This window comes from Verruconis gallopava (assembly GCF_000836295.1).
Source record: "Verruconis gallopava strain CBS 43764 unplaced genomic scaffold supercont1.27, whole genome shotgun sequence".
Lineage (NCBI taxonomy): Eukaryota > Fungi > Ascomycota > Dothideomycetes > Venturiales > Sympoventuriaceae > Verruconis > Verruconis gallopava.
In genome coordinates this window covers 179250-192914 of record NW_015622163.1, presented here as the reverse complement: position 1 = coordinate 192914, position 13665 = coordinate 179250, and the positions used below count along the sequence as shown (strand labels likewise).

General features: G+C 51.4%; 3 protein-coding genes across 3 annotated transcripts; 1 reads left to right on the top strand and 2 right to left on the bottom strand.

Annotated features, from left to right (window-relative positions):
• Window positions 1-614: 614 nt before the first annotated feature.
• PV09_07171 (uncharacterized protein) lies at window positions 615-3438 on the bottom strand. The gene is made up of 2 exons (XM_016360904.1): window positions 3097-3438; window positions 615-3041 (listed from the first exon to the last, which is right to left on the bottom strand). The coding sequence occupies exons 1-2, from the start codon at window positions 3215-3217 to the stop codon at window positions 1192-1194; spliced, it is 1971 nt and encodes a 656-aa protein (XP_016211276.1). The 5' UTR covers window positions 3218-3438; the 3' UTR covers window positions 615-1191.
• Window positions 3439-6847: 3409 nt separating this feature from the next.
• On the top strand, window positions 6848-9942 carry PV09_07170 (uncharacterized protein). The gene is made up of 3 exons (XM_016360903.1): window positions 6848-7092; window positions 7147-7473; window positions 7532-9942. The coding sequence occupies exons 1-3, from the start codon at window positions 7090-7092 to the stop codon at window positions 9653-9655; spliced, it is 2454 nt and encodes an 817-aa protein (XP_016211275.1). The 5' UTR covers window positions 6848-7089; the 3' UTR covers window positions 9656-9942.
• Window positions 9943-11028: 1086 nt separating this feature from the next.
• Window positions 11029-13270, bottom strand: PV09_07169 (methionine-tRNA ligase). Its single transcript, XM_016360902.1, has 7 exons — window positions 13054-13270; window positions 12816-13003; window positions 12672-12758; window positions 12489-12620; window positions 12073-12440; window positions 11537-12020; window positions 11029-11484 (listed from the first exon to the last, which is right to left on the bottom strand). Exons 1-7 carry the CDS (start codon window positions 13259-13261, stop codon window positions 11188-11190), a joined length of 1764 nt encoding a protein of 587 aa, XP_016211274.1. The 5' UTR covers window positions 13262-13270; the 3' UTR covers window positions 11029-11187.
• Between the last annotated feature and the right edge of the window lie 395 nt (window positions 13271-13665).

The window sequence follows — 13665 nt, the reverse complement described above, 5'->3', positions numbered from 1 at the left end:
GTCTTCAGCTTGGAACACTGCCCGCCATTCGCTGCGTGGAACACAGCTTCCCCTTGCGTTTCCCGTTCCTGTGATTTGATTTCCCTGCTGGCATCTTTTTTGGCTGGGCCTTCATCTGGAGGATCATTGGACGGCGAACGATTCCTGTAGTCTGCACGGACTCGCCAAGCCGATAGCAACATTCTGCCCAGCCCGTTGCGATCATTTCGAGCTCAAGAGGATAAGGTGCAGAACAATGATGAGAAATCCACTCTCTACCAGCTCATTCTGCTGAAGCTGTGCCAGGGCCTTCGTTGAAGAGAAGCTGGGCTAGGGTGCTCAGGACAGAGTGAAGCTGAACCAGCACGGTTGTATTTCACAGGCCGAGCTTCCTCGGCCTTTGGGACACGAAACGGCTTTATTGGAGCTGATGTTAAGCAAGCAATGCCAGCCTCTTGTGGACCTGCACTCTAGGACCGTTATCTCGCAGCTGGATTGTCAATGCTTGTAGCACCGGACGCATCACGTGGTCGACACGAGGTCTGGATCATGCACAAAGCATTTTGAGAGACCTCCAAGTCCAGAAGATGGGAAGGGAAGAAACTGATTTGAGAAAGAATGAAAATGCTATAGGCTGGCTTTTGGAGGTTTTTTTTTGATATTGGTCTGTCATTCTTGTAGCTCGTAAAAGTGAGCGTGTGTTTTTAAGTTGAAGTACAATCACTTGAGCCGAAACCGACTCTTTTTCATCCGCTGCTAAAGCGACCGAAGCTGTGGGCGAAAGCCAACAGCGACAAGTCTAAAAAAAAAATCGCAAACTATTACAACGTTGACCAATTGACACAAAGAGATGTCGTAACGTCGTTCTCCATCTGGAGGGCAGTGAGAAAATCCGCTGTTGCTCTCGAACGCCAAACAAATCGTCCTGGGCCAAAGCTCACAGGACCCGCAATGCTCTATGCTGTGGCTATATCGTACGTGCGCACCAATGTTGGTAGTGATTACAATAAGGGGTATAATGCGTTGCAAGATGGTAAAAAGTGATTAAAGAGCGTAGGGTCAGAAGTGAAGTAGCTTGCCCCTCTGGAGATGGTATGTCGGTATTTCTCTTGAGTGGGATGCAATGTTGAAGAACTGTTGCGCGCTGCAGAAGATCGAGACAGCCAGGACGCGCAGCTTCCTCGCCAGGAGGATCAAGGCGGAGACAACCCTCTAGATGAGAAGGAAGTCCCAGCCCCGCTGTCGCATCACGTCCCGCCAGTGGACGCTCTGCCTCTCGCCTCGTGCCAACGCCTCATCGTTGACTAGCCACACCTCCTTGAGAAGCTCTCTTGCTCTTCCTATGGAGCCAAAGCTAGCGGCATCGCCCATCTGAGCCATGCGCTCGTAGAATGTGCTTCGGAAAATGGAGTTGGGGAGGGAAACGGCGCCAGCAATGAGTAAGGGCCAAACCAAGGAACGATCGAAGCCTTCGGGACCGGCAGGAATGTAGTTCATCGCATCAGCCAATGAATCGACGAGGTTTGTAATGTTCTGCTGTTGGCGATCGAAACCTGGGACCAAGGAGCATAGATATATGCGAGCCGCCAGACGGAAGACGGTGGTCATGTTTGCGCGAAGCTGCTTGGGCCGAATGGCACCAGTCGCTGAATATGCGTTGTCCAGCGGAAGGACCGAGCTCTCGGCCATGGTGATGTGATCACCAAGGAGCTTAATGTGGGAGCAAAGTTGGACTTGGTCCATTCCATCCATCTTCAAGGCTTCCAAGCAGGCAATCTCGGAGATGAGGAACATTATGCGGTCTTCACAGCCCATCAATTCTCCAAGACCAGCAACCGAATTGGCAATGTTCTTCTCCCGGTAGGTGTCGGCGTAAACGGGGGCGCGTCCAAGCATTGTCGACCCAAGAATATCAATCCAAGCGGCGACGGTCATGTTGAATGGTGGTCGCGATTGGTTGTCACTGACAAGCTGCAAAGGAAGGTTCAACTTGCCAATGAGCTGAGTTGCAGCTTGAAAGTGCGAGTGCCACGGGATATCCGGGTGCGAATCCTCTGGGCGACCAACGGAACATTGGAAAAAGATCATTCCCAGCGTTGCTTCAAGAATCTTGGCGTGTTCGGTGTCAAGCTGCAAGGCTTCGCAGAGTTGGTTGATTGTAGCGAACTTGTGGCGCATGATGTCGTTGTCAAGCTGCTCGCTCTGGATCCCTTGAGTCGACTTCAGGTGCAGCGCCGCAATGCTAAGACAGCAGGAGAGATACATCTTGTTCGATTCTAGCGCAGGCAGGATGACATCCGAGCGTGCGGAACCGTGCTGGTTGACCTCCAGAACTGGGAATATGAGACGAACAACGTTGTCGATAAAATGGTTTAGAAGGTGCTGGTCGCATTCCTCCACTTGAATCATTGACTTGTGCGCAGGTGAGATGGGGCCGTGAGCAAAGTCGAAGAAGTTGAAATCGACAGGCTCTTCGGTGAAGGACTCATGTCGCTGCTCGAAATACGACTCCTGTTGCAGCCAGCCGTCGCTGGAGAAGGGACCAACCGTTGGCGGCGACTGAAATGCGCTGAAAGTCGAAATTGTCGAATCTCTTCGGGTTGGCACGTCATTGACAAACACCTGGGTCTCTGTCTTGATGTCGACCTCGTATGGTGGGTAGCCAAAAGGATGAAACGGCGCTGCTAGAGGCGGCATGCTCACGGCGCTGTAAATGCCCTGAGGCGCACATGAGCTGAAGTCGAAATCACCAGAAAACTGCGAGTCCATTGAACCACCTCGAGTTCTCGAGAAGCCATCTGAGAAGGTGTCTGCAGTCAGTGTCGAGTGGCACAGACTGGGCGGGGTGTTTGTCGAAAGTGGCACTACGTGTGAAGCCTTCTCGTTGAGTTTCGTGCGCTTGATGATGTTCTTTATTCTCTCTTTCTGCTGCCGCCGTTGCTCGTTGTTGCTCCACCACATGGGCCGCTTGTATTCGCAAGACAGTCCGAGATGTCTGCAAGCTTTGCAGCACGGCTTGCCTTCATCGCACTTCTTTCTTCGCAGTCTGCATGTGAAGCAGCCTATGCTTCACGTTAGAAGATCCTGGTCAGTCACCATTACCGCGGCATTACCAACCTGAGCGTGAGCGTCGGTGCATCTTTGTCGGTGTTTGTTTTGATGCTGACGATGTGCTTGGACCAGACATGGTTGTCGATAATTTTTTACTTGAGGGAGTGGCCTTGGTTGCTGAAGACATTGCAAAATATATTAGGAGGCTCAAGAAATATTAGAAACAGTAAAAGACCGATGCGGAGTCTCCAGGGACAGATGGCGCGAGTCGCAAATGTACCAGGGCAGCTATTAGACTCCAGGAGGCTTGAACCAGCAAGCTCACTGAACGAGTTATTGGAAATGAAGGAAAGTAAATTAGTGCTGCCACAGCCAGCCGGTGTCGAGAACTCGAAAGCAAAAGCGGATGAGGACGAACAACGGTCTGCTGGGAGGTCTTCTTCCTTATAACAGCTCGATTCGGCAAAAAAGGGCACTAATGCCTCCCGTACAGGCATGCTAAATTTGGGTGGTCTGCAAGTGCGGGAGGATGCCATCGCAGAGGATCCATACGCCTTCTGAGGAGGTCTGGCAAACAAAGCCATTGGCCAGCCTGCGCAATTAACCTTGATTTCGACATGCCTCGACGCTGGGCTTTACTCAATCTGGCCTATTTTCGTTGCCGCCCAACTAAAGGTCCGAGCGCTCTTCATGCATGGGTGCACCTGACTGAGCACTCGAGCGCGGATCGATCGGCCGCCTCGCTTGACTTCCGGCTTATTCCTCATCCTCACGAGCCGTACGAAGTGGCCCGGCAGGCTGGTACAGCAGAGGATCAGTCCTACGTGCAATTTCGAACGCAACGACGTCGCCGTGGCCGCGACACACGGCGATCGGCCCTGCGGTGAGGGGCCAGGACGCGGGAGATGCAAAGGTGTGCGTCACCGCCACTTGGAGAGAGTTCCTCACGAGATTTCAAATCAAGTTCGGCTTTGTCCCAATCCAGAAGTTATCACGTTGAGATGTGCAGTAGTGGCCTCTGATAGCTGGCCGTTCCGTCCTGGTCTCCGCGGGGCCGAGCAATTCTTGCGCAAGAGGGCTTCGCCAAACCCTAAGCGTGGACATGAGCAGCCTCAACATCGACTGGCCGTGCCCGTCTGGGCCTGCGTGCCGCGCCCGTGCGATGCTGAATCCCTCACTCCGCGCTCTTCCTCCCTCACACGCAGGATGCAAAAAAGGCTCGATGGTGTGCGCAATGGGCTCGACGAACGGCCTCTTTCCGGCCGCACGCAGCTGACCCGGCTCAGCAAGGTCATGGGCTGATCCCTCTGGGCCGAAGTGCGCCATTCAGATGCTGAGAGGCAGCCAAGCGAGGGCAGAGGGGAAGTTGGATTCGACCATGCGGCCGTGATCGATTGGCTGAAGAGGCGTTGGACGTGTGATGAAGCCTGCAGTAGCGTCGCATTGACCCACGGCGCGTCCCGAGCAAACACGCTGTTTCAGACTCTAGTCTTCTTCCGGAACAATTGAGCATTAATTTCACGCGCCGGGCGCCAGCGGCGAGCGCTCGAATGGGCATTAATGTTCCCAAACATGGCGAGATTGTTCAATAAAGCCTCTTGCTGGATCTGGCATCGCCCGGCGAGAAATCGTGTATAATTAGCTCGCTCGACGCCCCCGCTCGGCCAAACCCTCGTCCGTCGCTGTATCTCGACATCGTCTCTTCATTGGATACCGACCGCGAGTTTCTCAAATTTCTGCAACTCCACCAGCTCACCTGTCCTCGAGGCTGGTTGGACGGCCATTTGAGGCAGGTGACCTGATCTGCCACCCGAACCTTGGTGTGTACCTGAGTCCTCGAACCGACCGTTGCCGACCTTTGCGGCCTGAGACACGCTGATTCGCGGCCTTTTCCACTTCGCTTTGGCCTGTCAGACCGCCAGTACCACGCCAAGGGTGAGGGCATTCGTATGGCGTGAGTACCGCTCTTGAGTGAGCGGCCGAGTGAAATTTGCAATAACGCGAGGGCGAGCGGCCGCCGGCACCATCATCATCAAGAAGTACCTCCGTACACAGCACTCCATATGCCAGGTACCGGAGACCGGCTCGTTGCACAGCAGCAGAGAACAACCTAGGCTCTGCGACCGTCCGGTAGTACTTTTCCCCCTTTCACTCATGTTTCCTCAGCTTACTGCCACTGACTCCAAGTGCCTTATCGCTCGGGAGAAGGCCTGTGCAAGGATCATGGCTTCGTCAGCAAGTTCACTGGATGCTCAAAGAAGATTCACTTGCGACGGCACGATGTGCAGTGTAACATGAACTTTTTTTTCATTTCTTTGGAAAAATTGTTCTTGTTTGGCATTAGGAGACGATACCGCGGCTCGTCCCAAGTCGTCGCTGATAGCTCCCGACCCGTATGACTTGAGAGAGTTGACAGAGTGTAAGCGTGCCATGCTGTTGGAACGCACTATCAGGCGAGAGCGGGCATGTCATTGCAAATCTTCATTGCGAGCAAGGAGTGACTTGGCGATGCAAACAGTGTTAGAATTACGCTCGAATGATAATGTGTCAATCTATTCTTTTTTCGTACGAAATGGCACGTCATTGTTTTAACTTTTTTTTAATTTACTTTTTTTTTTTAAAAAAAAAAAAAGAAAAAAAGAAAAAAGAAAAAGAGGTCCACGACGCCGTGTCCAATGCGGACGACCATTTTGGAAGCTGCCCACTGCGGCTTGTGGATGGTTATTGTACAACCACAGTTGCTAGACTTCCGTGTGGTTAGCAACGGCGAAGCGTCAAGACGACCAACACAAGAGCGAAGGCGAGCGAGAGCGCATGCATTGCATACACCAAACCTTTTCTCGTGGGTGGCTGTCTGACGAGGCGCGCCCATCACCCAGCTTCCTAGACCAATATTTCCAGAACATCGGGACGACCAGTTGACGACCTAGCACGCCGCCCTCGAGTTTTGACAGGCAACGTCGGCAAGGAATAAATAAAAAAAAATTTTTTTACGCGTGGCCCCGGGTTCTAAGCAGACCTTCTCGGATGGCCTGGGTTCCTCGGAATGCATGTACGTGCACCTCGATGCCTCCACACAATGAGGCTGAGGCTCTCTCCAGTGTCACAATCACCATTGAGCCACACTATTTGGTGGAAAAGGCCATATCCGGCAGTGGTTGTTCTTCAGGCCGATTGGATCTACTCAACGACGATCCCGTTTGAGAGCATGGACAGGCCGCGAGTTGAGATTATGCAGGACCTGTCCAGACCAACGTTGACGAACGTTTGCCATCAGGGATAGAGCATGGCACACGCCGCTTTCCCTTTCCCCAGGTATTGAAATAGAGGGCTTTTGTTGACCACGCAGCCGCATCGCTGACTTCTCAGAGGGCGTTGGCCGCAACACCGCTACTCCATCTTTCGCGCAATGCTGGATAATAGCGATGGCATTGAGTTTTGGACTGTCCACTAACTTTCCCCCAGCGCTCACGGGACCAGGCCTTGTTGGCCGCTGTTTATAGCACACAGGAACGGCCAGTCAGTGGTCCTATCATTGCGTGATGCATGGCCAAGAGATCCCCAAGCTATACCGAAAACAATGTAGCATAAAGGCTAAGAAGAGCAAATCAAGCGGTCCACGCCGCCAGCCTCACCAACCATTCAGCTCTAACCGCCGCCCTTTTTTAACGTAGGCCCTGCAGGTCATTGATTGGCGCTCCAATTGTGCTCAGAGAAGCCCATGCATGATCAGTGCATGCAGGTAGCATGGGATACCCGGAGCCGTCCCCTAGCCTCTTCACATTTCGTTGCCAAGAGGCGGTCTTTGTGACGGCCACGATGCCTGTCAAAGGTTCAACACTCTGTATGCGCGCAAGAGCACATTCTACTAAATGCTTCTAGCTCGCTTCACCCTTCGGGTGACCTGAGACTTTCCACATTTTGTTTTCGTGACATGAATTGTACGTGTTTCCCGGTTGGGCTGCTGTGACACTGGCGACGATTCTTATTCCCTCTGCTGTGATACCCATCTCGAGCATCTGAGCGTTTCAGTTCAAGTTCATAGATCAGGCAGTGAAGATGGTGGGTGCATCATTCAAATTAAACGTGTTCTTCGAGCGTTGACGTGACGACCAGGCCGCAATGGCGCCGTTGACTCCAATTACTCCGCTGGATGGCGAGGTGGAGATGTTCACGCGGGGCAAGATGCAGCCGCTGTTCTCCATCGACTCCGCTTTTTCACATCGGCAGTCTATGCTGTCTGTCGTTCACGAAGTAGACACACCCAGCACCCTTTTAGAGGTCCCGGCAAAGGAGAATGGGTCAGCTAAAGCCCGCCCGCTGTCTGAATTCACCGAGATATTCGATGAACTCGACGAGATCGAAGATGAGTTGAGCGAGTTCGAGGAAGATTCAGAGGAGGGTACACTAGAGGAACCACAGGATGAATTCGATTTTCAAATGGTATGAGCGAGCTTGAGATTTTCCTCCTAAGATGCATACCGCTAATCCTTCTCATTAGCATGAGGGTCGGCGAAGCCAAAGCACCATATCGACGTACGATGAAATTGCCACGCCTCAGTCAGTGAAGCGAATGACTTTTCCCGGCCCGGAGACACGAAGGTCCGTAGAAGGTCCAAGAGGTCCGCACTTGTTCCGGGCCTCAACTGCTTCGGAATTATCCTTTGATTTTGCGCTACAACTGTCCCCCATTGTCCCAAAGAAGCCAGAGCTCGTGATTGACACCGCCGTTCGACGGTCATTTAACGAGACCACGCCGACTACAATCGCCAATGTTCCCGCCACGTTTCAGGCTTCAGAAGATCAGTGGAACCAGGACGAGCCTGACACGTGGACAGCTGAGCAGGTATCGCTCTGGATGTACAAGACTGGTATTGATTCAGCTGTGATTGAGAAGTTCGAGCATCACGATATAACTGGCCGTGTACTTCTTGATCTCCAGTTCGATGATCTGAAAGATATTGGTATCGAATCGTTCGGCAAGCGTCATGAACTCTGGAGTCACATTTGCAGTCTTCGAGATGGTGACGCGGGAATCAGTCCTGTTCCAACACCTTTCCAAGACACAAGTCCGAGGCGCTCTCAAGGATCCAGATGCTCACATCGGCGTAGTGGGGATGCGTGTGATGAACCACCTTCCCCGAACGGGCTCGGAAGTGGCCATCGACGGAGGAGGAGATATCGCGCAAATCCACACGACCCAATCACCCCGATGGATTCCGTTTCCATTGTCGCAATCGAGCAATTAATCCCCAGGCCACACAAGTGCTCGAAAGGTGAAAACTGCTCCAAGTGGAAGAAACAGCAGAGACTGATGAAGAGATTGCAAGAAGAGCATGGGTTTCCGATATCACCTGAGAATGGTGGGCACATCTGGATGGCGGGTGATCCGGGTAATGCTCGTACTGCACCAAATCTCGTCGAAAATGCGTACAGGCCAGTGTCGGAAGCAGAGCCATCTGTGGTTGGACCTTCTGTGGTGGCATCATCCGATGTTCTTGGGCCTGGCGACATGCCGACAATCGCTCTTCAAGCAGACGCCCTGAAGCGCGTGCAGGAGCGTGATGCGCAGGACAATGTCAAGAACTTTCTGGCGCTTCAGCATGTGGAGCCACCGGCAATTCCAGAGCCAACCTCGCCCCTGCCAGCTTTTGAGGAGCAGAAGTTTGAGATGTTTCCTGCTGCGCACGTTAACCCAGCGTATGCGGCTCCCCTGACCGGACTTCAGACTTTGCCGCGTCTTCAAATACCAAGAGCAGCAACTGCTGTACCTGTTCAAGACCACGTTGGCAATCTCTCCGCCATCCAAGATCCCTTCTCCGCATTTTCTTCGTCCCGTGCATCGCTGGTACCGAATGGTGGCATGTACAGATTTGGAACTCCAGCATCTGACATGGACGTTCCGGTCACGAATGTTCCGCTTGGGCCTATTTCTCGAGACACTTCTCAATCTGTGCCCCCAAATATGATATATCGCGATCCTATTCGTAATTCCCGTCAAGACTGGAGGATCGCTCAGCCATTGCCAAGTCTAAACGAGAACGAGGTGTTCAGCCCGGCGACAAGCAGTGATACCATGTCACGACGAACTTCGGAGCAGACTTTTGGCAGTGGTGATATATCCTCGCTGAAGACCGAAGGCAAGCTAGCTTTTTCGGAGGGCAACAAGAAGAATCTGGATCCGCGATATCCAGGCGTCAACCACGCGGGCTGGATGAAGAAGCGCAAGACAAAGCTTTTAAGGCACGAATGGAACGAGCATCATTTCAGGCTTTCCGGCAACCAGCTTAAGATGCACCAGAATGACATCCCCCAAGCAGCAATCTTAGAGACCTTGAACATTGATGAATATGCTGTGGCCTGCAGCAGTATTGCATCTAACAAACTCGCGGCCAAGCTCAAAGCGCTGAAGATTGCAAAGGATAAAGAAAAGGATGCCTCCAAAGACTCTTCCTTCGAGTTCCAGCTCGTACCCGACCAGATGTCTAAGCAGGGCAAATCGCATCACTTCGCGGTCAAAACGAGGGATGAGCGCATTGACTGGATGCGGGAGCTCATGCTCGCAAAGGCTCTACGTGCGAAGAAAGACGGGTTGGTCGTCGAGGTAAATGGGAAGGAAGTTTGAACAACTTGCCTCAGCCGCGAGAACCTCGTATCAGCGTGAGTTTAAGGCCGGACAAGTATGGAAGTCATTTATACCCATTTGACGATATCACTTGAATATATGACGTTCAGTGATGATGATCTACGACGATATGGTTTTTTTTTTATTTAAGCACAGATAACCACTTTGACATTTCAACTCCTCACATATAGTTTATACTTCACTTAGCGACTCGCGTCGTTCGATGTAAATAGTTCAAGCTTGACGAGAAAAGAACTTTGGAAGAGAATCTCACACCATCCCGGAAACCAGGCGCCCCAGTTCCCACAACATCATGCTATTCTTACAGGCCTCCACACCTTCCTCCCCCCTTCTCTTCTTGTTCCTCCAATCATGTTGTGCTTTGGACAAGGGAAGTATGTGATACGCACAAGACGGCTTCACGCATCTCTGTGAACCTAATCACCACGTCCAACTGCTCGTCCTGCTGGGTTGGTTTTAAGGAACTACTTATGCCCTCCCAAACCACACTCTTGGATATGGTATCCTTGCGCTCCTTCTCTTGGAGACCGTGTGCTCTCCCAACATCAGACTCGTCAAAATCCACAGCGTCCAGCAGCTTTGGAGGAGGACGGGGAAGGTGTTCGATTCGCCCTTCTCTTGGGCTCCCAGCCGCACAAACGTGTGTGCAATGTGCCGTCCCCGCGCTTATGCAACGCTCCCCTGCCATCACAAAGCCGAAGAGATGAGCTCTGCGCTCGAAATGGCAAACTGCTTGCCAGCATGATTTGTTCTCATCCCCCCCCCCCCCCCCCCCACACACACACACTCTCTGTCTCTCTCATTTTTTTTTCAGGCGAAAGCTAAAAGCTGGGTTGCGTTGGCACGCTCTTGCAACTTGGATCGAACGTCTCTCTGCGCTCTTCAAAACTACCCCAGCACGCAACCCAGGTTCGAATCGCGTGAGACGTTGGACGGACGGATCTAACCCTTTCCCTCCTTGTTCTTCCCTTTTCTGCACGCAGCCGGTGTTCCAAGGACAGAAGAAATGGCAGCAGACGCATGCCTTGCTGCGTCTGCTGTGATCTTACGGCATAGTTTGGAGTGAAGCAGATAAGGGGCGCTTCGAATTCCGTCTTTGTGGTCTCCGACATTCCACGAACTACGCTTGCAGGACGAAAGTCGAGCAGGCCGATCACTACGTGACGTTAAGAGATGCTTTTCTTGGCTTAATCCTTCTGCAGGCCCCAGAGTTAGAAGGATTCCGCAGCCGCTAGATGTGTAGTTCTCGCGACCCTGCGTAATGCAAATGTTCAACGGGCCAGCATTGTAGTCCATGTCGTTGCGTAATCTTATCCATGATTCGACCCCCAACTTTGCTAAAATTCTCGCACGTGGGTTGCTCAAATTAAAGTTTATTCTTTTTGACCAGAATATATCTATTCTACATCCGGAGAGTACTTAAAAGAATTTGTCCAAACTGAACCGAGAAGTCAAAATCAGCTTCTCCAACCGAGATTTAGTATACGATCGACTTGCAACACGGCATCCTTTCAATCCCAGCTTATGTGAGGTGGAAACAAAGTCCCATGCTCACCCTTGCCCAAATCAACCTTACTCTCACCGTAGTCGAAGTCGGTGCCTATCACAGCGTACGCTGCTGTCCGTCGTTCCTCCTGCACACCAAGCATGTCCAATAGTGTCCCAGCCCTCTCAGGCATGTAGGGTTGCAACAGGATGCCGGTGATACGGACAGCTTCCGTACACAGGTACAAGACCTGATTCATCTCCGTAACTCTTCCGTTAGATGCCAGGGCCCATGGAGCCTGGTCACTAAAGTAAACATTGGTCTACGCTATGTTAGCGATTCGACATATAGGACTACTGCAATGAGATACGTACTTTGTATATGATGTCGATTATAGCATTGACTGCGGCGGGAATGTTGTACTCAGCCATGTGCTTCTCCACTGTTGAATAACGACTTTCCAACATCTGTACCTGGTTCCGGTGCGACTCATTACTGTACAATAACCTCTTTTCACTTGCTTGTGCGGCCTTAACGGCGTCTTTTATCCTCCATTTCTTGGATCTGGTCAATCGACTGGCTAGATTTCCTAACTGACCTTTCAAGTCACGGTCGTATCTTCGAATGATATGCTCATTGTCGTAGCTGGCATCGTCTTTGATACCACCCTCACGTGCTAAATAATAACGCATAACATCCACACCAAAGCGATCGATTGCGTAGAACGGGTTGACGACATTGCCAGTTGACTTGGACATTTTTTCTTTGCCTAATGTCCAATGAGCGTGCGTGAGAATGGCAGCGGGCAGCGGCAAGTCAAGAGCCATGAGAAACGCTGGCCAATATATGCAATGAAACCTGTTAGCGACTTGTTAGCTAAGTTTTTAGGTCGAGAGTGCTGATAACAAACCTCACGATATCCTTGCCAATGATATGCACATCGGCAGGCCAGCCTCCTTTTGCTGCATTCTCAGGGCTCCATGGATATCCTGCCGCTGTAATATAGTTGATCAAAGCATCCAGCCAAACATATATTGTTTGTGATGGGTCATTTGGTACTGGTATGCCCCAAGTGAGTCGGCTGGACGGCCGTGAAACGGAGAGGTCCTGAAGACCCTCTGAGACCCAGTCAACTACTTGCTGATGCCTTTGCACGGGTTTTATCCATCCAGGATTTCGTGCGTAGAAGTCCAGCAGCTGGTCTCGAAATGCCGAAAGACGGAAGTGATAATTTTCTTCCTCTGTCCATTCTACCTCTTTACCAGTTTCGATAGAAGCCTATGCCGTTAGCACGAATACTGCCAGATCTAGAGCATCACTACAAACCATGTGTTTTCGTCCAGACCAAGGTTCAATAACGAGATGCACGGCAGATGCCGGGTAGAAAGTCTCATCGCTAACAGCGTACCAGCCTTCATGCTTCGACGAATATATAAGATCTTTCTCCTTCAGCAGTTGCTGTCCGAGCGTTAGAACAAATCAGTGTTCATGGCGACATCTGACTCATACCCAAGCATACTGGACAGCTTCTCTGTGGTCTTCGTCTGTTGTTCGCATGAAACGATCGGGGGTCGCATTTGCTTTGATGGCAAGCTCCTGCTGATATTAGCACCTTTGTGAGATTGGACTGGCGATTGACTTAGATTGGCGAACCTTGAATGTATCTGCACCTTTGTCGCAAAAAGGTTTTGGGGCAACGCCGGCTTTTTCAGCCGCTCGTTGGATCTTCATGCCATGCTCATCTGTGCCAGTTAGGAGAATGGCTCTCTCTCCACGCAGTTGGCTATGTCTTTTGATTATGTCCGCAAGAACCATCGAGTACAAATGGCCAACATGAGGGGCTAAGTTTTGGTCAGCTGCCATTCCTTCTATCAACCAACAACCAGCTAACCAGCATTGACATAGAATATCGGCGTCGTGACATAGAATGGCTTTGGCCTTTCGGAAGGAGAAGCAGTCGTGGTGGCAGCCGAAGCAGGCACACGGCGCGCTGCTGTGCTGCTAAGACTTCGTCTACATTCTTTGCAAACCCAATTGGCCCTCCTGCTCTGGCGAGCAAGGTACGAGGTAGCTTCGCGGAAGAATGGTTGATGATGCATGGAGAGTTGTCGCGACAAAGAACGCGCCGAAAAGAGCTTAGTCGGCATTGCACAAAGCCGTACTTATCACGTGCCTTAATTTACCTCATCTCACCGTGCCGCATTAACAGCAGCCCTCTTCTAATCGTTCTGTTAATGGAGATGATTGGCATTAATGGCTATTAGATTGCCCACAAACCATTGTATCCATTCAAACTTACATACAAGTATGCTTACGCCGCCATGATGAATTTAGTTCGCCGAGGCATTATCTTCGTCAGACATACATTCATTGCGTGATGATGATATAAGCTCGCTAGGGCTTTAGATTCGAAGGTATAAGCCAGTATTGGAACTGGACATGGGGAAACTGCTAAATCCAACAAGTTGACGCCACATCTTGATCTTATGCTTCACTCTTTGTT

Excerpts from the sequence above, each read along its gene's own strand:
- PV09_07171 (XM_016360904.1), bottom strand. The coding sequence starts at position 3,217 with ATGTCTTCAGCAACCAAGGCCACTCCCTCAAGTAAAAAATTATCGACA. Across the intron at positions 3,042-3,096 it reads GCACCGACGCTCACGCTCAG|GCTGCTTCACATGCAGACTG; the intron begins GTTGGTAATGCC and ends CGTGAAGCATAG.
- PV09_07170 (XM_016360903.1), top strand. Across the intron at positions 7,474-7,531 it reads ATGAATTCGATTTTCAAATG|CATGAGGGTCGGCGAAGCCA; the intron begins GTATGAGCGAGC and ends CCTTCTCATTAG.
- PV09_07169 (XM_016360902.1), bottom strand. The coding sequence starts at position 13,261 with ATGCATCATCAACCATTCTTCCGCGAAGCTACCTCGTACCTTGCTCGC. Across the intron at positions 13,004-13,053 it reads GATATTCTATGTCAATGCTG|CCCCTCATGTTGGCCATTTG; the intron begins GTTAGCTGGTTG and ends ACCAAAACTTAG. Across the intron at positions 12,021-12,072 it reads ATTGGCAAGGATATCGTGAG|GTTTCATTGCATATATTGGC; the intron begins GTTTGTTATCAG and ends AGTCGCTAACAG.